Genomic DNA, 23,433 nt, shown 5'->3' on the forward strand with positions numbered 1-23,433 from the left:
GTTGTTGTACTTGATGATCTTTTTGGCCTTCCTGTGATATCGGGTGCTGTAGGTGTCCTGGAGGGCAGGTAGTTTGCCCCTGATGATGCGTTGTGTAGACCTCACTACCCTCTAGAGAGCCTTGCAGTTGAAGGCGGTGCAGTTGCCGTACCAGGCGGTGATACAGCCCGACAGGATGCTCTCGATTGTGCATCTGTAGAAGTTTGTGAGGGTTTTAGGTGACAAGACACATTTCTTCAGCCTCTTGAGGTTGAAGAGATGCTATTGTGCAGAAACCGTGTGTTTGATACCATTCCACTCATTACACTTCAGCCATTACCACGAGCCCGTCCGCCCCAATTAAGGTGCAACCAAACTCCTATGCCTAGTAGCTATAAACAGCAGTCTCTCTCCTGCTTTTTCTTTCTCTCTCGCTCTCGCTCTTGCTCTCGCACACACACACACACACACACACAAACACACAAACACAATCAAACCAGCCAGAATTAATCATCTAAATTCCCCCTCTCTGCCTGAGTGCAAATAGACAATTCCACAGGCCCAGTGTGAGTGTGCTCCTAAGAGCCATGCTGATTGGCTGACAATCTGAGAGCTCAGTATGATGCAGTGTAATGGGGGATGTGGGGTGTCTGAGTCAATTGCTGCAGAAACATCTCCCTGCAGGCGTAGACACACACACACGCACACACAAAAACACACGTACGCACACACACACGTATGTGCTCACACACACACAGTCTTGTACAGCTAACCTTGTGGGGGACACACAATTCAGTCCTATTCAAAATCCTATTTTCCGTAAACCCTAACCCGCACTATTACCCTAACCCTAACCCTAACCCTAGGTCCTAACCCTAAAACTAACCCAAGCTCCTAGCCCTAACCCTTAACGTAATTCTAACACTAAATCTAACCTTAGCCCTAAACCCCCTAGAAATAGCATTTGACATCGTGTTGACTAACAAAATGTCCCCAGTTGGACAAATTTTAGTTTGTTTAATATTCAAGAATAGTTCAACATGTCCACATGTATGTGTACACACACACACACACACACACACACACACACACACACACACACACACACACACACACACACACGCACACACACACACACACACACACACACACACACACACACACACACACACACACACACATACACACACACAGGATGTAGATCCATTATGCTTGAAGGACACAAACCACTCATTGTGTTAATGAAATTGTGTTTGTTGTGAATATATAAAGTTTAGGTTGTAGTGCCTAGAAAGCGTGGAAAGTGAATTGCATTCATTTGAATGTAAAGTTCTGTTTCCTTTCAGATGGTCTTTAGCGAGCAGGTTTGTTTGTTAGTGCAGCGTGTGCAGGGATTGATTGTTTGTTATGGTCTGTCTGTGTGTTTGTGGGGGAAATCAATAATGGATTAAAGGCACCAACGATTAAAGGCCTTGTCTCTGTCTCCCTGACAACACTTCCTTCCTTCCCACTGGACACAGACGTCAATTCAACGTCTATTCCACGTTGGTTCAACGTAATTTCATTGAAGTGACGTGGAAACAATGTTGATTCAACCACTGTGTGCTCAGTGGGTTCCTCCCAGGGATCTCTCCTGGGCTAGATCTGTGGGAGTGTGCATATGCGTGTGTGTATTCAGCTTATCCCAGGGAGGGAGTGCTAAACTCTATTAATCACACTAATTAATTGTTTTAGGTGACATACCTTTATCAAATCATTCTATCCATAGTATTCCAACTCAGGCACTTGACCGCAACCGCAAGCTGTATCTGGATGCACTAGCTTGGATGTACTGAACATTCAGAAACGCGGTTGTCAGAAATCGTAGTAGAACCCGGTAGTAGAACCCGGTAGTTGGTGTGGACAGGTCCCCAGTTTGCCTGATTATGTCAACAGTTTTATGTGTGAGTGGTTTTGTGTGGTCAGTGGATAGTGATGATAGTGCTGTTTTGGTTCAGTCTGTCACTCATACAGTCCTGGATGTAATGCTTGTTCAGCACTGTGTCCAAAACACAGTTCTCTAAACTAAAGCACAGTTTAACATACCAGTAGGTTCATCCCAGGTTTGAGTGTGTGTGTGAATGTGTGCATGTTTGTGTGTATGTGCTCAGAGTTGGGTAGTTACTTTCTAAATGTAATCTGTTGCAGTTACTAGTTAGTTACTTGTCCAAAATTGTAATCAGTAAGGTAACTTTTGTATTCCCCAAAGTCAGTAATAGAGAAAAAGGATTCATCAAATGCTTTTGGTGTGTCGTCATAGTGGTCTCTGATGTGTGGTCAGACTCCATCAGGTGGAACAAACTTAAACGTGTGCTTTTTTTGCTGAATTGAATGTAGTAATTATCTAGTTTTTCATAAGTATCTATAATCTGATAATTATATATAATACAATATTTTTGCTGGTAACATAACTGATTACAGTTACAGTTTTTTTGTAATCAGATTACATGTAATGGATTACAACCCTGTATGTGCGTGTGTATTTGTGCTGGCAGGTTAGAGTTAGGGTGTGTCTGGGCTGATGTACACCAGAGGAACAACACAACAGCACTTTACACCCACTTACATCATTCTCATGTCACCCTGTGTTCCCACAGTTTGCTTTCAGTGCTTTGCTATTTAAAGCCCTCAAAACTGGACTGATTTAGATGTCAGTAGCATTGCTGCTGCTGTCTTTTGTCCAGCAATGATGCTCTTTAAACACAGCCTGCGTCCCAAATGGTAGCCTATATACTTTTGACCAGGGCCCATAGGGAGGAATAGGGTGCCATTTGGGACAGATCCATAGCATGATGAACGAGGATCCTCACCCAAAGCATATCCCCGCCAGGAGCAGAATGCTGCCAATTTGATGAGGCGGAACTAATTCACTGTACATTTTTGGAAGGCACTCTATTTTCTCTCTTCCTCCAACTCTATCTCACACTAATATCCTCCTCCCTTTTTCTCTCTCTCACTTTCTATTGCTCTCTCTCTCTCTCAAACACAATCCTTTTTCTTTATTTTTCTCTTTGTCTCTCTCCCCGTCTCTCTCTCTCTCTCTCTCGCTCTCTCTCTCCCTGTCCTTCAGTCTCACTTTCTCTCTTTCTCTGCACTTCACAGTTTGGTAGATTTGCGACTGTATGTATCAAGCGTCTTAGAGTAGGACTGCTGACCTAGGATCAGGTCCCTCCTGTCCTTCTTGTTCATTATCAAAAAGGCTAAACTGATTCTAGATCAGCCCTCCTACTCTGGAACGTTCGATACATACAGACCCTGGTGTTCTTTACTCTGTCTTCTGCTGTTCTTTTTTCATTAGGCTGGTCACATAAGACATTTTAGTTTTGATTTTGTATTCCTTGACAAATGTCATTACAGCACCACTGGGGCTTTGATCAACCCCCTCTTTGCTGTCACTTCCTGCTTTAGATGGCCGTGGTCTGTGGCTAAGGGGAATCCTATTAAAGGGAGTCCTAATGCCAGACATGTGTGGTGCTGAGATATGCAACACGGCCCAGGCCAGCCCCACCCAGCCCGCAGCACACCACCCACTAGCTGCTACTGCTCCCAGGATGGAGGGATGGATGGAGAGGGAGAGAGAGGGGGCTGGGCTCTCTCTTGAGTCTATCCACACTGTCATCACTGCCACCTCCCCTGGAGCAAATAAACTCCTCTTAGTCTCACTCTGTTTCTCCTTTTCTTTTTCTAAATATTCACTTCTTACTCACACGCTCTCTATTTCATTCACTCTTTCTCCCCACCGCTGTTCCTCTCTATTTATTCTGTATCATCCTGCTCCCACGCTGTCACTGTTGTAGAGAGCAGGCAATGAGTGTTTGAATTCAGTGATGTCCCATACCACTGTTTTCAACATGACTTGTAGTCTGTTATTGGGGAAATGTTTTATTTGTCACATGCACAAGTACAGTGAAATGCTTAACTAGTTAGTTTTGTAAAGCTCACAGCCATTGGACTCTGGAGCAGTGGAAATGCGTTCTCTGAAATGACCAATCACGCTTCACCATCTGGCAGTCCGATGGACGAATCTAGGTTTGGCAGATGCCAGGAGAACGCTACCTGCCCCAATGCATAGTGCCAACTGTAAAGTTTGTTGGGGGAGGAATAATGGTCTGGGGCTGTTTTTCATGGTTCAGGCTAAGCCTCTCAGTTCTAGTGAAGGGAAATCTTAACGCTACAGCATACAATCACTTTGTAGACGATTCTGTGCTTCCAATTTGTGGCAACAGTTTGGTGAAAGCCCTTTACTGTTTCAGCATGACAATGACAATGCCCCCGTGCACAAAGTGAGGTCCATACAGAAATGGTTTGTTGAGATGGAAGTGTGGAAGAACTTTACTGGCCTGCACAAAGCCCTGACCTCAACCCCATCGAACACCTTTGGGATGAATTGGAACTCCGATTATGAGCCAGGTTAAACCGACCTCACTAATGCTCTTGTGACTGAATGGGAGCAAGTCCCCGCAGCAATGTTCCAAAATGTTGTTGAAAGCCTTCCCAGAAGAGTGGAGGCTGTTATAGCAGCAAAGGGGGGACCAACTCCATATTAATGCCCTTGATTTTGAAATGAGATGTTGGAATCTGGAGGTGTCCACATACTTTTGGTCATGTAATGTATGATAATAACACAACAACAACTGATGGCATTAGCTAATTACTGTAGATAACGGTCCAGCTAATCTCTGTAGCTAGCCAGCAACGCTAAAGGGATTGCAAACGAGTTAGCATAACTTTAGTAAAACAAAACATTGTTTTTGTAAATATTACCTAGCTGGCTAAAAGTTATGAGGCAAGCAAACACGTTCCTCACCCACTAGGAATGTACTGTATTTCCTCCAACGTTATAATGAAAAGGTGCCTCAGTCTCAAAACACACTTTTTCTGGAAACTTGTGGGAGGAGTGCTGATGAAGTCACCTAATGTATGCGCTTTCGGTCGCCTGATTACATCCAGACTGAGGAGAAATCAGCACATAGTGCATCCCTGACCACCTCCTGAACTGGTCAGCCAGATTAGCCAGAAATACTGAAATATTAATTTACGTAAGTATTCACAACCCTGGATCAATACTTTGTAGAAGCACCTTTGGCGGCGATTACAGCTTTGAGTCGTCGTGTCTATGTCTGTATCAGCTTTGCACATCTGGATTTAGGGATTTTCTCCCATTCTTCCTTGCAATTTGGGGAAGGCCCTTTCCTTTTTCAGCATGACAATGCCGCTGTGCATAAAGCGAGGTCCATACAGAAATGGTTTGTCGAGATCAGTGTGGAAGAACTTGACTGACCTGCACAGATTCTTGACCTCAACCCCATCGAATACTTTTGGGATTAATTAGAATGCCGAATGCGAGCCAGGCCTAATCGCCCAACATCAGTGCCCGACCTCCCTAATGCTCTTGTGGCTGAATGGAAGCAAGCCTCGCAGCAATGTTCCAACATCCAGTGGAAAGCCTTCACAGAAGAGGGGAGGCTGTTATAGCAGCAAAGGAGGGACCAACTCCTTATTAATGCCCATGGTTTTAAAATGAGATGTTTGACGAGCAGGTGTCCACATACTTTTGGTCATGTAGTGTATTTCTAGTTTTAGATTTTCAACAATTTTGCAAACATTTCTAAAAACATGTTTTCACTTTGTTGTTATGGGGTATTGGGTGGGGGAGAAAACATATATTTAATCCATTTAGAATTCAGGCTGTAACACAACAAAATGTGGACTAAGTTAAGGGGTATGAATACTTTCTGAAGGCACTGTATAAATCAGGAAAACAGTCTTGCAGCCTTGCTGATAACACTGTAATACTGGTATTGATGTGTGTGTGTGTGTGTGTTGTGGTAAGGTTAATTGAAAAATCTAGTTTTTCCGGAAGAAGGGAAAGTGGGAGATAAGAGAGAAGGAGTTGTTGTTCGGAGATTGTGGTTGAACTTCAAGGAGGATTGGCTCTTCACTATTTCTGTCCAGGACTACATGTCTTCTGTCTCACCTCAGTCACCATTCTGCCTCGGCGCTGAGATAGGCCACTGTGTGGATCCGAAATGACGTCCTATTCCCTATATGGTGCACTACTTTTGACCCGGTCCCTGCTCATAAGTAGTGCACTAAGTAATAGGGTGCAATTTCAGACACAGACACAGTCTTTTGTTATTACTTCTTTTGTTCCTCTACGGCTTGCATGGAATAGTAGTGCTTTTAGCTTGAATTACCATGATTTGGTTGTTGTATGGTTTTGCTGATGTTTCACAAATGATTAGGACAAGCCTCTACATACGGTAAACATGTTGTCACAACAGACTGGAGATTGTCACTGTTCCCTCCCTCTCTCTCCTCTGTTCCTCCCCTTTCCCTCCAGGAGGTGAAGGAGGTGTTGGATGAAATCCTTCACTCCTGATCCAGACATTAGTCACTGTGTGGAGTGGCGTGAGGGGTGCAAGAGGGGTGCAAGAGGGGTGCGAGAGAAGGGCGAGAGGGGGGCTAGGGACGTCATCGACACCCTGTTCTCGTCTCTCCAGCTGCCTGATGCTGGCAACAGGATTAAGATTACACGCTGTCTCTGAAATTCCATAAATCCCTCTGCATTTTATTGTGTGGTTGTGTCTCAAATTGTACCCTATGTAGTGCACTACTTTTGACCAGGGCCCATAGGGCTCTGTGCACTATATAAAGCGTAGGGTGCCATTTGCGACACATCCTTGTGGGCTAGTCAGTCACATGGACCAGCAGGCTCAGAGCACACTAGTCTCCCTGGCTGGGCTGCCTCAAGTCTATCAGCATTACAGTACAGCAATGTTGGGCTAGCATCAGTCTCTGGACCTGTGTGTTTTTACAGCATGTGTGTGCATGTGCAGTATTTAGCATCAGACATCCCATGTTGTCAGTGTATAGCTTTCCAGACTGGGTTCTGGTCAATCATGGCCGTCGCATGTGGTTTAGTTTCCTTCCAGAGCTGGAGCTTTACTGTGTCGTTACTGTGTCATTAGTGTATAATCCTCTCTTTTTATCTCTCTTTCACTTCCTCATTCTCACTCTCACTGTCTGGCACCATCTGTGGTTACCACTTCTTTGCTGTACCAACTTCCTCTAAGTCTCCTGCATCTCTTTCTCTCTCTCTCTCTCTCTCTCTCTCTCTCTCTCTCTCTCTCTCTCTCTATTCTCTGTGACTAATGCTTCTAAGGTCTGATGAGAGCAGCTGTACAAATGTGATGAATCATGAAATGGTGGTGTCCAGTATCCGCTCTAGCAGCAGCACTGTGCTTCAGTACAGATCTGCTGGCCTCAGCTAAACCCTTTGATGGAGTGCAGTGTAGGGAGGGGAGAGGGGAGAGGGGAGAGGGGAGAGGGGAGAGGGGAGAGGGGAGAGGGAGAGAAGAGGGAAGAGGGGAGAGGGGGGAGAGGAGAGGTTAGAGGTGAGAGGGAGAGGAGAGGTGAGAGGGGAGAGGGAGAGGAGAGAGGAGAGAGGAGAGGTGAGAGGTGAGAGGGGAGGGGAGAGGAGAGGGGAGAGGGGAGAGGGAGAGGAGAGGGAGAGGGGAGAGGGGAGAGGAGACGGAGGGGGGAGAGGGAGAGGGGAGACAGGAGAGAGGAGAGGGAGAGGAGAGGGAGAGGAGAGGGGAGAGAGGAGAGAGGAGAAGGGAGAGGAGAGGGGAGAGGGGAGAGAGGAGAGAGGAGAAGGGAGAGGAGATAGGAGAGGGGAGAGAGGGAGAAGGGGAGAGGAGAGGGAAGAGGGAGAGGGGACAGAGGGGGGAGAGGGAGAGGAGAGAGGGAGAGGAGACAGAGGGAGGGGGGAGGGAGAGGGGAGGGGAGAGGAGACGGAGGGAAGGAGGGAGGAGATGGAGGGAAGGAGGGAGAGGGGAGGGGAGGGGGGAGAGGGAGAGGGGAGACGGAGAGGAGAGAGGGGAGGGGAGAGGGGAGAGGAGACGGGGGAGAGAGGAGAGGAGATGGGGAGAGGGGAGGGGGAGAGGGAGAGGAGATGGAGGGAGAGGGGAGAGGAGACGAGGGAGGGAGGGAGGGAGGGAGGGAGAGGAGATTAAGTTTGTCCCATGTCGCTGCTGGCAACTCTCTCCAACAGAAGGCCTACGAGACGTGTCGTACACACCACTATAGAAATGCTGGGTGTGCTTTTATTTGAGGTGTATGTCCTAGGCAAATAAGATAGTTTGACCTCAGTAGCTTTTCTAACCTAACTTACACACTGACTTAACTCTCACTATGGTATTACATACTCAAGAGGACTGAGAGTCAGAGCATAGGCCACCTATATGAGAGAAACAGATTTATTCTCTGCTTGGCATGGAACCACATTCATAGTCCTACTCCTTGTCCTAACTATAGAGAATACAGTAGAGTCCTGGTGCCAGATCAGAAGTGTATATTTATGTTCCTCTCTCAGGACCATAGACGCCCACCACTCAATGAAGCGGGTCACAGGCAGCCAGTTCTGAAGCCTTTCAATCAGGCAGATTGTCGTCTCAGTCAACCACTGGAGTGGGAAGACAAGCTCTTTGTGGGTAACTGCATTAGTGACACTACAACCCTTAGCAGAAGAGAGAGTGAGTGTGTGAGAGAAAGAGCGAACAAGGGTGAGAGAGTAAGAGCAAAAAAGAAAGATTGAGGGTAAGGGAGAGGTGTGTGTGTGCGTGTGTGTGCGTTCCTTTCGTACGGCATTACGTTTATAGGGCCTCCTTTCTCTAGGATCAGAAATACTGCCCTCACCTTGGGTTACCACCACCAGTGATTACAAAGACAGACTCTTTCACCTCCTTTCTCTGAGAACAGTCTTTATAAGATCATGATTTGGTAGAAGTTCAAGTGGAGCAATTCAACGGTAGTTGCGTCGAGGATATTGCACCGTGGATGGTCAAGATAACCTCTTGACGGTTGCCTAGGATAGGGGGCGCTACAGCGATTTTTGAAAAAAATTCGTGCCCATTTTAAACGGCCTCCTACTCAAACTCAGAAGCTAGGATATGCATATAATTAATACTTGTGGATAGAAAACACCCCAAAGTTTCTAAAACTGTTTGAATGGTGTCTGTGTGTATAACAGAACTCATATGGCAGTCAAAACCCCGAGACCGATCGTAACAGGATGTGGAATTCTGAATTGCGGACTCAACTTCAGCACCTTGCCTATAAGTCACACCATGAGCAATGGTTCATTGAGCACTTCCTATTGCTTCCACTAGATGTCCCCAGTCTTTACAAAGTGATTTGAGCCTTCTACTGTGAAAACTGAATGAATGAGACGCAGTGGAACGTGGTCACACGGAGAGGGCCATCACCATGATGACGCCGGCGCCCCTGGCTACCCTCCCCTTTCGAAACGATTTGAAACACAATGCAATCGTCCCCCTTGAATCTTATTGGAGCTCTGGTTGAAAAAGGCCCTAAAGATTTATGTTATACAACGTTTGACATGTTTGAACGAACCTAAATTTATAAAAAATACATTTTGTTGAGAGAGAAGTCCCGCAGCCGACGGAAGTTTTGGAGCAGCCTTCAGAACGTGCTAACAAGAACAAGCTATTGGGACGTAAAGGATTAACTTTTTCGAACGAAAATACATTTGTTGTGGACCTGGGATTCCTGGAAGTGCTTTCTGATAAAGATAATCAAAGGTAAGGGATTATTGACAATAGTATACAAGAGTAGATTTGATATGCGATTGTTCCAAGATGGCGCTGACCTGTAACGGTAGCCTATTTTTCTGAGTATCGCATCCCCTTTTATCACAAAGTGTGATTACCCAGTAAAGTTATTTTTAAATCTGGCATTACAGGTGCTTTCAAGAGATATTCATCTATAAATCTTAGAATGACAATATTACATTTTAAAAATGTTTTCGAATAGTAATTTAGTAAATTGTAGCGCTGTTTCACCGGATGCATTTGAGGGAAAATATTTAGTCAACGTCACGCGCCGATGTAAAATGCTGTTTTTATATATAAATATGAACTTTATCGAACAAAAGAATGCATGTATTGTGTAACATGATGTCCTAGGTGTGTCATCTGATGAAGATTGTCAAAGGTTAGTGCTGCATTTAGCTGTTTTTTGGTTATTTGTGATGCATGTGGTTGGTCGGAAAATGGCTATGTGGCTACTTTTACGATATACTCCTCTAACATAATCTAATGTTTTGCTTTTGCTGTAAAGCCTTTTTGAAATCGGACAACGTGGTTCGATTCAGGAGAGGTGTATCTATAAAACGATATAACATAGTCCTATATTTGAAAAAAAAAAAAAAAAAAACATTGTTATGCTAATGGCGATAGGATTTTTCGCTGGATGTCCATGAGCCCGACCAGGGGTTAATATAGGTGAAGAGAGCATTAGAGAGGTAAGGAAGAAAAGAGAAAATCTGAAGAAGAAAAATAAACAATAGAATTGAAATTGGGAAGTAGAGGATAATAAAAATAGGAGAGAGACTGAGAGAGGGTGAACAAATCCGGGGAAAGACAGGAATAGAAAATGCACCAAAAGGGAATGGGGCTTTTAGGGAAAAGGATAGAGGAGAAGAGAGAGAGAGAGAAGGAGAGCTATAGAGAGATGTCGAAGGAGGTAACCTTAAACCCTAGCATGGCAGGAGAGGGAGGAGCAGTGATCTGCGAAATGTCTTTACAGCTCTAATATGCATAGGGATGTTCCACTGTTCCTCTCTATGGATCTCCCTCCCTCTCTCCCTCCTTCCTTCCTTCCTTCATTTCATTTCATTCCTCCCTGCCTTCCTCCCTCCCAGAGACCAGCATGCCACTCAGGGACCGGTCCTCTGGAGCTGGTCCACTGGAGCTGCCTCTAGTAGCAGGCAACGCTAGCTGATAACTAGCCCAGATAGCCATGTAACTATATCCCAGATGAGCATTTACAGGGAAATAGGACAGAGGGAGGGGCGCAAAGAGGGGGACACATGAAGAGATGGGTTCTGCATTACTGTAACACCGCATGAGACCCTCTACACTCTGCTCTGGTCCACTTTACAATTGTGCTCGACAGGGGGATTGATAATGAGTAGTCGTGTCAATAGGATGGAGGACGTGCTTCTAGAAGATGAGGTTTGATGGATGGTGGTACAGTAGCTGTGGGAAACTGGGCTGTGGTTACCTTCCACAGAGTGGAGAGGCAGTGTGGATGGAAGTCAATAACTCACTCTGGCTCTGAGAAGCTCATCAAGAGGTTCATCAAGAGCTTGGCTGGGTAGAAGGAAGCAATCCCACTGGGATTTTACTTCTGCTGTCATAAGACACTGATTTACTTTCTAGACTGCGTCCCAAATGGCACCATATTCCCAATAGTGCACTACTTTTGACTAGGGCCCATCTCCCTCATTTCTTCCTTCTCATTTGTCTGTCCATCTTCCTTTATTCTTCTCATCACTCTTGCTCTATTTTGTCCTTTCTCCTCACCCTCCACCACTTCTCTCCCATCTTTTCTGTCATTCCTTCTCTTCCTTCTCTTCGTCTTTGCCCGTTGGGCCTCTCCGGTTCTCTTCTTCTTCCTCTGGTCGGCTCTGTGCTGACTGGTCCTCATTTTTGTGGCGTTGTGCTGTAGTGTAGTGGATTGTCGTGTAGTGTGCTGTTGTGTAGTATGCTGTAGTGTAGTGTAGTGGAGTGGATTTTAGTGTAGTGTAGTGTGCTGTCGTGTAGTGAGCTGTAGTGTAGTGAGCTGTAGTTTAGTGTAGTGTGCTGAAGTGTAGTGTAGTGGATTGTAGTGTAGTGTAGTGTGCTGTAGTGTTGTGTAGTGTGATGTAGTGGATTGTAGTGTAGTGTGGTTTAGTGTAGTGTAGTGTGCTGTAGTGTAGTGTAGTGTGCTGTAGTGTAGTGTGCTGTAGTGGAGTGTAGGGTAGTCTAGTGTAGTGTATTGTGCTGTAGTGTAGTGTAGGGTAGTGTAGTGTATTGTGCTGTATTGTAGTGTATTGTGCTGTAGTGTAGTGTGTTGTAGTGTATTGTGCTGTAGTGTAGTGTGTTGTAGTGTATTGTGCTGTAGTGTAGTGTGTTGTAGTGTATTGTGCTGTAGTGTAGTGTAGTGTGCTGTAGTGGATTGTGCTGTAGTGTAGTGTAGTGTGCTATAGTGGATTGTAGTGTAGCATATTGTGCTGTAGTGGAGTGTAGGGTAGTGTAGTGTAGCGTATTGTGCTGTAGTGGAGTGTAGGGTAGTGTAGTGGAGTGTATTGTGCTGTAGTTTAGTGGAGTGGAGTGGATTTTAGTGTAGTATAGTGTGTAGTAGTGGGCTGTAGTGTTGTGAGCTGTAGTGTAGTGTAGTGTGCTGTAGTGTAGTGTAGTGTAGTGGATTGCAGTGTAGTATGCTGTATTGGTGGGTGTTGTAGTGGATTCTAGAGTAGTCTGCTGTAGTGGATTGCAGTGTAGTCAGCTGTATTGGTGGGTAGTGTAGTGGATTGTAGAGTAGTCTGCTGTAGTGTAGTGTAGTGGATTGCAGTGTAGTGTAGTGTGCTGTCGTGTAGTGTTCTTTAGTGTAGTGTAATGTGGTGTGATGTAGTGTACTGTGGTGGATTGTAGTGTACTGTAGTGGATTGTAGTGTGCTGTAGTTTAGTGTAGTGTAGTGTGCTGTAGTTTAGTGTTGTGTAGTGTATTGTGCTGTAGTGGAGTGTAGGATAGTGTAGTGTATTGTAGTTTAGTGTAGGGTAGTGTAGTGTGCTGTAGTGGAGTGTCTTGTAGTGTAGTGTGGTGTGATGTAGTGTACTGGATTGTAGTGTGCTGTAGTGTAGTGTCTTGTAGTGTGCTGTAGTTTAGTGTAGTGTAGTGTATTGTGCTGTAGTGGAGTGTAGTTCGATGTACTGTTGTGTAGTGTGCTGTAGTGAAGGAGAGTGTGCTATAGTCTAGTGTAGTATTGTGTAGGGTAGTGTAGTGCAGTGTAGTTCAGTGTAGTATAGTGTAGGCCTAGTGTGGTGTAGGGTAGGGTAGTGTAGTGTAGGGTAGTGTAGTGTAGAGTAGTGTAGTGTAGTATAGTGTAGAGTAGTGTAGGGTAGAGTAGAGTAGTGTAGTGTAGTGTAGTGTAGTGTAGGGTGGAGTAGTGTAGGGTAGAAGGGTAGGGTAGTGTAGGGTAGAGTAGTGTAGGGTAGAGTAGTGTAGTATAGTGTAGTATAGTATAGTGTAGTGTAGTGTAGGGTAGGGTAGGGTAATGTAGTGTAGGGTGGAGTAGTGTAGGGTAGAAGGGTAGGGTAGTGTAGTGTAGGGTAGAGTAGAGTAGAGTAGTGTAGTGTAGTGTAGGGTAGAGTAGAGTAGAGTAGTGTAGTGTAGTGTAGGGTGGAGTAGTGTAGGGTAGAAGGGTAGGGTAGTGTAGGGTAGAGTAGTGTAGTATAGTATAGTGTAGTATAGTATAGTGTAGTGTAGTGTATTGTAGGGTAGGGTAGTGTAGGGTAGGGTAGTGTAGTGTATTGTAGGGTCGAGTAGTGTAGTATAGTATAGTGTAGTATAGTGTAGTGTAGTGTAGTGTAGTGTAGTGTAGTGTAGGGTAGGGTAGAGTAGAGTAGTGTAGTGTAGTGTAGTGTGGTGTAGTATAGTGTAGAGTAGTGTAGGGTAGAGTAGTGTAGTGTAGGGTGGAGTAGTGTAGGGTAGAAGAGTAGGGTAGTGTTGGGTAGAGTAGTGTAGTATAGTATAGTGTAGTGTAGTGTAGTGTAGTGTAGTGTAGGGTAGGGTAGAGTAGTGTAGTATAGTGTGATGCAGTGTAGTGTAGCGTAGTGTAGTATAGTGTAATGCAGTGTAGTGTAGTGTAGTGTAGTGTAGTGTAGTGTAGTGTAGTACAGTGTAATGCAGTGTAGTGTAGTGTAGTGTAGGGTAGTGCTGCCTGGTCTGGAGAATCAGCAGTAGCAGCAGTAGAACTGGGGAGGGGATGAAAGTGTGCGCTAGAGCAGAACAATGGTACCCTGGGTAAAAATAGCTCTCTTCCAACTTGAGAGGGGCAGGGGGGGGGGGCTGCTTGCTGCGCTATATACAGTACAAAGAGAGGGGGATTGAGTAGTCTACAGTATATGCAGATGTATAATGCACTACATAGGGGGGGGGGGGGAGTAGGGGTGCTGAAAAATCTGAATTAAAAACGTATATTAATAGAGAAATATCAGCTTCGGCAATTTTTAAAAAATAATTTAGAACAGTATCTTGCAGGATTCAATAGTTGGAATTGTAAGATTTGTTGCCCTGTCCCGTTCTCTGTGATTGTCATTATAATGGATTCCAGAAAGGACAAAACCTTGTCCTCAAACATTTACATCAAAATGGGCAAAGTTATGGGCAAAGACACAAAACATCAAATTACATATTTTTCATGATCAAATCACATGGAAAACAACCAGTTTTTGTGCAGTATTAATTTACCATACTTACAAACCACTTAATTTAAGTGTACATTACTGTATTGTAGCCTAAAGGTTGGTCAGTTAGGTTTGTACCTGTAGACTTTCCATCACCATGAAGAAAAACTATGCACAATACAGTAATTGAGTACATTGAAACATCAAATGGTTTGTGATGATGTGGCTCAGTTGGTAGCGCATGGTGCTTGCAATGCTAGGGTTGTGGGTTCGATTCCAACAGGGGACCAGTATGAAAATGTAAGCACTCCAGTTACTCTGGGTAACAGTGTCTAATGAAAAATAATGAATAGACCTTTTCAGTTTTCACATAGAAATAAGTTGTATTTGCAAGGTATTTCAATAAACTTAAAAAAATATATATACATTTATTTTCTACCCAATTTCGTGGTATCCAATTGGTAGTTACAGTCTTGTCTCATTGCTGCAACCCCCATACAGTCTTCGAAGAGGCGTGCCTCCTCCGAAACACAACCCAACCAAGCCACACTGCTTCTTGACACAATGCCCACTTGGAAACGAGCCACACCAATGTGTCGTAGGAAACACCGTACACCTGGTGACCGTGTCAGTTTGCACTGCGCCTGGCCTGCCACAGGAGTCGCTAGTGCCCAATGGGACAAGGACACGCCCAGCCTGCCGGCCAAACCCTCTCCTTACCTCCACTGGGCCTGTATTAGTGGACTGATATAGACGTCTTCAGTGTGGGCAAAAAAACATCTCTGCACTGTGGTCAGATCAATATAGAGGAGTGGACCACAGTATTGCTTTCTGTATTAAGAGCAATCGCTGTTATGAGTCCACCAGTGCTAATCACACTTAAGAGAAAGAAAAAACTAAACACTACTACTTGAGATAAACTATTAAACAGCTTGGCAGCTCTTGCAGGGAGGCTTTTATGCTTCATAGTTTTAAGAGGCTAACTTCTCGGAGTATACTGTAGTAGTGGACCTGGGCCGCCACTCAGTCCCCTTGTTATGGGAACATCATTGCTATGTGTGCCGGCTCCCCAGATGTGTTGTAGAAAGAAGCGTGATATCTCTTGATCTGGTAGCAGTCTGCCGATAGACAGTACTACTTTCTCCTCTGAGACCCACAGACTTAATCACAGTGAAGTCATGCTGTCACTCTTGTCCTTATCCACTGAATCACAGTGGAGATGAACATGAAATGTGGGAGTGATGTTCTACTCTTGTCATATTCTTCAGTACCTACTCTCTGTAGCCCCTTCACTTCCTCACTTTCTCTCTCTTGTTTTTCTGATTTGTTTTGCAGAAGAAAGAATGGCTCTGTCTGAACTGCCAGACCCAGCGACTGATGTCTGGAGGGCTCCGGGATCCCTCTCCTGTATCTCATCCGTCTCCAAAGCACCAACCAATGGGTTCTCCACGCCACCAGGCACTGGCCAGTCAGCAGCCTGTTCAGCAGCCACCCTTCCAAAAATTGACCAATCAGCAGCAGGAAGGGACGAGACAGATGCAGCCGCAGCAGCAGAAGCCCCAGACAGCCCTGGGGAGCGGACCTTTCGAACCAACTGCAGCGAAGCAACCTGGAGACACAAAGGCCCCTGTCCAGGCCACACCTACACCTGCAATCGAGCCCCTGAAACAACCAAAGGCCACGGAAGAGACTACACCAAAACCAGACAAGTTGGTGGAACCCGCCATAGACACCAAACCGACTCAGAAGAAGGGAGAGCCAATCACACCAATAAAAGAGATAAAGAAGTCAAGATATGATGTAAGTCACCTTTTAGGTGTCCCAGAAATACATTTTGATAAGGCTGTGTTGTTATATATTAAAGCAAGATGTTGGTTGTAGGACATTCAGTGGATTTGAAATGGGATAATGTATTGCTAGTTTATAGCCACAGTATAGCAATTGATTAGAAAATGGGATCCAATCTTTTCTGTGCCTTCCCTCTTCCTCTGCACCTTGTTATTGACGTCTAGAAAATAATGCTGATGAAGCAGGCGCCAGCCATAGCACTGACGAATTTACTCCACACAGAGAAAATTTATGTTTTTCATTTTAGCCATCGCTCCTCTTGAAATATAAAGCATTAAGATTGGTACAACCATGAATATGCAAAGCCATCAAGGCCTTAGTTAGTGGTTCTGAATTAGTGCTGATGTGAATACCAAAGTGCTCCACTCTAATCCCCACTGTTCTCTAATGTTCACTGTGAGTATGGGTGGAATTCTATGAGGAGCAGAACATTACGAATAAAATGGTTAGAATAGTCATTGCATAAGATCATTTCGGGGGTTTTCAGGTCTTTTTCAGGTATTTTTCCTGGTCGGATGTATTGTTTTTGGCTGATTTCTTATGTCTTACTTATTAGTTCTTTTGTCTTTCTCTGTCTATCCCCTTAGGAGACCAAGAACAGCACTCAGGACCTGTCGCGGAGCCCCCAAAGCCTGAGTGACACAGGCTACTCCTCCGACGGCATCTCCAGCTCCCACAGCGAGATCATCGGCCTCATCCAGGAGGAGGAGATGAAGCTGAGCGAGAGGGGCATCAGCGGGCGTGGCAGCCCCCCCAGCCCCTCCGAGATCACCAAGCTGGAGAGCTCCATGAGGCCCCTGCTGGAGTGCAAGACCCTGCCAGTTGAGGAGAGGGAGCGCGAAAGGGGCAGAGGCCGGCACCACCGAGAGCAGAGACCCCGGTCGCTGTCCATCACCCCGGAGGCCTATGACTCTGACGAGGAGCTGGAGGACATTGTGGAAGAGGAAGAGGAGGACGGAGGGGACTGGGAGTCCAAACAGGAGCACAAGAGCAGTGCCGCTCCCAAAGAGGAGAAGAAAGTGGCCGAGCCGGAGCCGATGACAGATGAGGAGTTCATGAGGAGGCAGATCATGGAGATGAGCGCTGACGAGGACAACGAGGAAGAGGAGGAGGACATGGAGGAGGAGGACGAGGAGGACGAAGGCTACGGCTACCAAAAACCTAAAAAAACACACAAGCACATCTCAGAGTTGTCGAAAGAGAAGCGCCGCCTCTCTCACCAGTCCAGCAGCTTTGAGGAGGACACCAAAAGCTCCAGCGACATCTACAAATGTTCTGCGGAGGAAGGAGAGGAGGGGGGTCTGGGGGGCCTGCGCCGCTTCAAGACAATCGAGCTCAACAACACCAACAGCTACAGCCGCGACATGGAGCTCAACAACGAGAATGACCTCAGCCTGGACCGAGAGCCCGAGCTGGAGATGGAGAGCCTGACTGGGTCTCCCGAGGAGCGCTCCAGGGGTGAGTACTCCTCCACCCTACCACCCACCACCTCCAGCTACAACTCTGGCACCTCCCCCACCTCCATCTCCTCCATGGAGGAAGACAGCGACAGCAGTCCCAGTCGCAGGCAGAGACTGGAGGACGCCAAGCAGCAGAGGAAGGCCCGCCACCGCTCCCACGGCCCCCTGCTGCCCACCATTGAGGACTCCTCGGAGGAGGACGAGCTGAGGGAGGAGGAGGAGCTGCTGCGGGAGCAGGAGAAGATGAGGGACCTGGAGCAACAGAGGATCCGCAGCACGGCCAGGAAGACCAAAAGAGATAAGGAGGAGCTGAGGGCCCAGAGACGCAGGGAGAGATCCAAGACGCCCCCCAGCAACCTCTCCCCCATCGAGGATGCCTCCCCTACTGAGGAGCTACGACAAGCTGCTGAGATGGAGGAGCTCCACCGATCCTCTGCCTCAGAATACTCCCCCCAGAGCCTTGACTCAGAGGCTGAGGGATACGAGTCTAAACTCTACAAGTCTGGCAGCGAGTATAACTTGCCCACGTTCATGTCTCTGTACTCTCCTACTGAGAAGTCGTCGACGACCTCAACCACCACCACGCCCTCCAGCAGCAAGCCCCTGAAGAGTGCTGAGGAGGTGTATGAGGAAATGATGAGGAAAGCCGAGTTGCTGCAGAAACAACAAAAACAGCAACAGCAGCAGCAACAAGGGAGACACAACAGTGCATATGAGGATGACACGAATGGCCAACAGTATGAAGATGAGTATGAGTACGAGCAGGCTGAGACTAGTTATGAAAACGAGGCGGCAGAGACAGGAGACATCTACGAAGAGATCCGCCAGACTTCCCAAAACATCACTAAGATGCATCAATCCTCAGCCCTGGAGTTACAGCAGCAGGCAGACGAGCAGGTGGAAATAGACGACAGCACCTATCCAGATAAGCAGCTTTTAGATACAGGGTCGGCCTTCGCTAAGCTGCTTGAGCAGACCAATGACCTATTGACTCCTGGCAACAGCCCCACTCAGCTCTCTGCACCTGTGACTTTCTCTGAGACCGGAGGAAGGATCCCTGATGTACGGGTGACACAACACTACTCCAAAGATGTCCATAAAGCCGGGATGAAGAGCCAGACGGGTAAAAATGGCATTACTCCAGTGGCGGCCGCCACCACAATAGCAGCCTACGGGGTTTATTCACGGGATGCAGTGACCATCTCTCACACAAGTGCTAGTCAAACGATGACGACCACCCAAACCATCATGTATGGTCGACAAACTGGAGGACCTGCCACTTCAACCACAACCGTCTCAAATGTGTGCAGCAAGATAGCGGCGATAACACAGGCATACAGCCAAAGAGAGGTGGTTGCGAGGAGGGTGGGCGAGTGCCGAGGGGTCCAAGCTAGAGAGAGTGCGACATCTTCAGAGCATGTCATGGAGCCCCGCTCGCCAAAGATGTACTCGTACTACAAGAGCTCCAGCCCCCCTCTGTCTCCCTCAGCCTCGCCCACCGAGAGCCCAAGTCCCTCACCCTCCAGGAGGGCCGAGATATCCACTCAGACATTCAGCCCAGACATAGGGGCTCTGTCGGCTGGTTCGGGGCCCACCTCCCCAGTGATGGCCCAGGGGACACAGACATCTCAAAGGGCCCTATCCCCACGTCTCTTCAGACAGCAATCCTCCCAGCATGCCCCCTACATGGTCGCAGAGCCCACAAGCCCTGCCAAACCAATGACGGTCAACACCGCCACGTCACCTTTATCCTCGCCCACCAGATTCATCCGACAGTCGACATTTGACAGCTACTCTCCACAGGCCAGTCCGCCAGACACCCCTCCATACCACCAGTCTCCTCAGCACAGCTTCTATAGGATGCAGAAGCTGGAGAAGGTCAGTGTTGGAACCAGCATGGTCACCACAGCTAGCACCTACAGCCGTGGTTCCATGTCTATGGACAACATCTCTCTCTGCAGGATCTCCAGCATCCCGGGGACCTCGAGTGTCGAGCCAGGCCAGATGATCCATGGTGGGAGTGTGGTGGATCTGAGAACAGTAGATCTGAGAACAGCCACTAACGCAGCTCCCATTATCATGACCGCCCATGGCATGGATCTTACCTCCCTGGCCACAGAAACACGCAAATACACCAGCGGGCCCGAGAGGAGCCACCCCTCCACTATCATCCAGCCCCTCATCATGAACCTGAACACCCAGCAGCAGCCCCACGTAATGGTATCCACTGCAACCACGATGAGCGTCACGGTGGCCGCTTCCATGTTCATATCACAGCCCCAACAGCCCCAACAGCCCATGGTCTATGGGGACCCTCTACAAAACAGAGTTGACCTCGGTCAGGGCATGGGCTCAGCTATGTGCCTGTCACAGAACAAACCACCTCCCATTGACCCATCCATCCCCAAGATCGACGCCAAGCTGGAGGACCTGAGCATCCAGCAGCAGCAGCTTCTCCAGCAGCAGCAAAAGCTTCAACAGCAACAGCAGCTCTTGGAGCAACAGCTCCAGCAACACCACCAGATGCAGCAGCAGTCCTCCGTAGCTCGGTTCAACCTATCAGGCCAGATGACGCTGCTCAAGAAAGACCTTCTGGTCAGCCAAACCAGCAATACCCCAGCCGTGGTCAGTACTATATCCCCTGCCGTTGCCCCTGATATCTACGGCACTGGAGGTCCCCTGGAGCTGAAGAGCAAACCAACCCCGGCAGGTGTGATGAACCTGGCTGGGGGTGGGCCTCATGGCATGATGGTCCAAATGGATGGAGCCCCACAGGGAGGACCAGTGACCCAGCTGGTGAAGACAGAGGAGGGCCAGGATGCCGTGGACCTCACAGGGGGGCAGATCAAAGCTGAGAACCAACCAGCTTGCTGTGATGTAGTGTACCGCCTCCCATTTGGAGGTAGCTGCGTTGGTGGACCATTCTCCCAAAAGCCAAATGTTGATGAGAAAGTGGCCACTCAAGAGCCAAGACCACACTCTGTGCCACCACTCTCTTATGAGTCGGACCAGGAGGGCCAGTATCAGGAGTTTTCTATGGACGGGCGTAAAGCCTACACATTACCATTCCCTGGCCGGCTACAGCCCTCGATGTCTGACACTAACCTAGCAGAGGCCGGACTCCAGTCCTACCACTCCAAGATGGACCCACACTTCCAGACCTCTGGAGAGCTAGCTGTGGACCTCAGCACCATGAAACACACCTATGAGGGAGGCTTCCTCGGACTGGGCATGCAGTATGGCTCCTACACTGACCTACGCCATGGAGGAGACATCACTGTAACTGCCCTGCCCATACGCAGATTCAACTCCCTGTCAAACATCAGCTCTGACTACGGCTACTCCCCCCGAGACCTCGCTAACTTCCAGGAGTCCAACCTAGCCCAGTACAGTGCCACAACTGCCAGAGAGATCAGTCGAATGTGCGCTGCCCTCAACTCAATGGACCGCTATGGGAGCAACCCGGAGCTTGTGCAATACGGTGTAGGCAGAGGAACAGGTCCAGGTGGCAGGCTTAACTCTATGAGACAAAATATGCTCTATGGACCTGACGGGAAGCCAATCTCTCACACCCAAGCGCTCACCAACATGATCAATGCCAGGCAAGCCAGCCTCCGAGCCATGTACCCGTCTGCCATGAGGTCTGCCGATGGGATGACCTATTCTACCATCAACACACCCATCGCCTCCACCTTGCCAATCACTACCCAGCCTGCCTCAGTGCTGCGCCCGCTATTAAGTGGAGTGTACAGGCCTTTACCCACAGCCAATATGACACCTGTGCCTCTGGCCAGCCTCACAAGGATGCCTGTGAACCCACGGATGCCTATGTCTGGACAGGCCCCATACCGTTATCCGGCTCCCAACGTCTTCCCATCTACGACGTTGGCCCCTGTGAGCATGCCTGCCGCCATCACCACCACTCAGGATACCCCAATCTACCTAGGGAAGCCCTCTGTGACATCAAGTGGATCTGATCCCCCGTATCAATCTCCTGTTGCCCATACATCAGCCTCAGTGAGCTTGCCAACGGAGTCCGAGCAGCAGCCCATAAACCTGACCCAGGCTCACCTCCACACTCAGGCCCCAGGGCAGCCCCAGGTCCAGCCTCAGAACCAGCCCCCAGCCCAGCCCCAGCACATGCAACCTCAATTCCACCCTCAGGGCCAGCATCCACCCCAGAGCCAGCCACCTCCAGCCCATGCTTACCCGCCAACACAAAGCTACACTGGGCCCCAGAGCAGCACCCAGCCCCATCACCCAACCCCACCCTCCAGCGGCCCTGTCAACCCGGAGACAGAGACTGAGGAGGAGAGGATGCACCGCCAGCAGGAACAGCTTCTGCAAATGGAGCGGGAACGCGTGGAGTTGGAGAAGCTGCGTCAGCTGCGTCTGCAGGAGGAGCTGGAGAGGGAGCGCATGGAGCTGCAGCGGCACCGTGAGAAAGAGCAGATGCTGGTGCACAGGGAGATCCAGGAGCTGCAGAACATCAAGGAACAGGTCCTGCAGCAGCAGCAGGCTGAGAGGGAGAACCAGCTGGTGATGCAGAAGGAGCAGTTGGCCCAGCAGAAAGCCCAGCTTGACCAGATCCAGTCGCTGCAGCAGCAGCTCCAGCAGCAGCTCGAGGAGCAGAAGAGGCAGAAGACTGCTGCAGCTGCTGCTGCAGCCACCGCAGCCGCTCAGTTGGACCAGAGCGGCCAGACGCTGCAGCCCTATGGAAACCAAATGGGCTTCAGGTCCCTGCCCAACTCCTCCTCAGACATGTGTCTAAGGAACAACGAGGAGCAGATGGAGACCAGGACCAACATGAGAAAGCAGAACTCCACCTCCATGCCCCGACTGAGGGATGGAATGGAGGGCGAGAGCGTTGAGTTCTACGGAGCCCGGAGGATCGTGGACAGTTGCGTTCAGACAGACGAAGAGGACGGCGAGGAGAGGTACATCATGTCTAGGCGCAGACGCAACAGGCGCAGCGTGGACCGCAGCGTCCAGACCGACGACGATGAGGAGAAAGTAGAGTGGGAGCAGCCTGTGAGACGCAGACGCTCACGCTTCTCCAGGCACTCGGATCCCGGGGCCGACCACAAGACTGACGCAGCCTCCAAGACGGCCGCCTCATCCAGCATCGCCATTCAGACCATCCGAGACTGCTCCTGCCAGACTGAAACAGACCAGCTGGGGAAGGTGTCCCCGGCCATCCACGTCACTGTGCCAGACCCGAACAAAGTGGAGATTGTCCACTACATCTCAGGCCCTGAAAGGACCCAGAAGGGCCAAAGCCTAGCCTGCCAAACAGATGTGGAGGCCCAGTCTCAGGGCGTGGTGGTGCCACAGCTCAGCGTGCCCACCACCATCAGCCCCTACTCTACGGGTATCCAGCTGGTTGGCTCCGCCGACCCGCGGCAGCAGAACAGGAGGAGGTCTGACCCCATGGAGATCAGCTACCAGACCCAGACCCAGTCCATGAACCACCTCCACAACGAGTCCCTCTCCAGCCTGATCCGTCAGCCCCCCAAGTCCCCCCAGGTGCTTTACTCCCCTGTGTCCCCTGTCTCCCCCCACCGCCTGCTGGAGACCTCCCTTTCCAGCGGTGGGCTGAACAAGGCCCATGTCACTCCCCAGCAGAAGGCCTACACAGCCGAGTCACCCCAGCGCCACCCCAGCATGCCCCGCCCTATTAGGAACACACAGAGGTCCATGTCTGACCCCAAGTTGCTGAGCCCCACCACTGACGAGCACACTAAGGCCAGGTTAAACCTGTACCAGCAACAAGCTCTTCAGAGCCAGGTAGGTCACAAGGTCAATCCTTTTGTCCTCAACAGCTATTTCTGTACACATGCAGAGACTGAAAG

The 23,433-nt window shown here is 48.7% G+C and overlaps 1 protein-coding gene across 2 annotated transcripts in view; it reads left to right on the forward strand.

Annotated features, from left to right (window-relative positions):
* LOC106566792 (protein bassoon) overlaps positions 1–23,433 on the forward strand; it is a 175,297-nt gene that overhangs the window by 138,809 nt on the left and 13,055 nt on the right. For both annotated transcript variants that reach the window (XM_014135183.3, XM_014135185.3), the window contains exons 4-5: positions 15,609–16,073; positions 16,709–23,368. In XM_014135183.3, the coding sequence (XP_013990658.3) occupies positions 15,609–16,073; positions 16,709–23,368 (7,125 nt within the window). The remainder of the gene's footprint in view (positions 1–15,608; positions 16,074–16,708; positions 23,369–23,433) is intronic.

Source organism: Salmo salar, chromosome 13, assembly GCF_965601325.2.
Source record: "Salmo salar chromosome 13, fSalSal1, whole genome shotgun sequence".
Classification (NCBI taxonomy): Eukaryota; Metazoa; Chordata; class Actinopteri; order Salmoniformes; family Salmonidae; genus Salmo; species Salmo salar.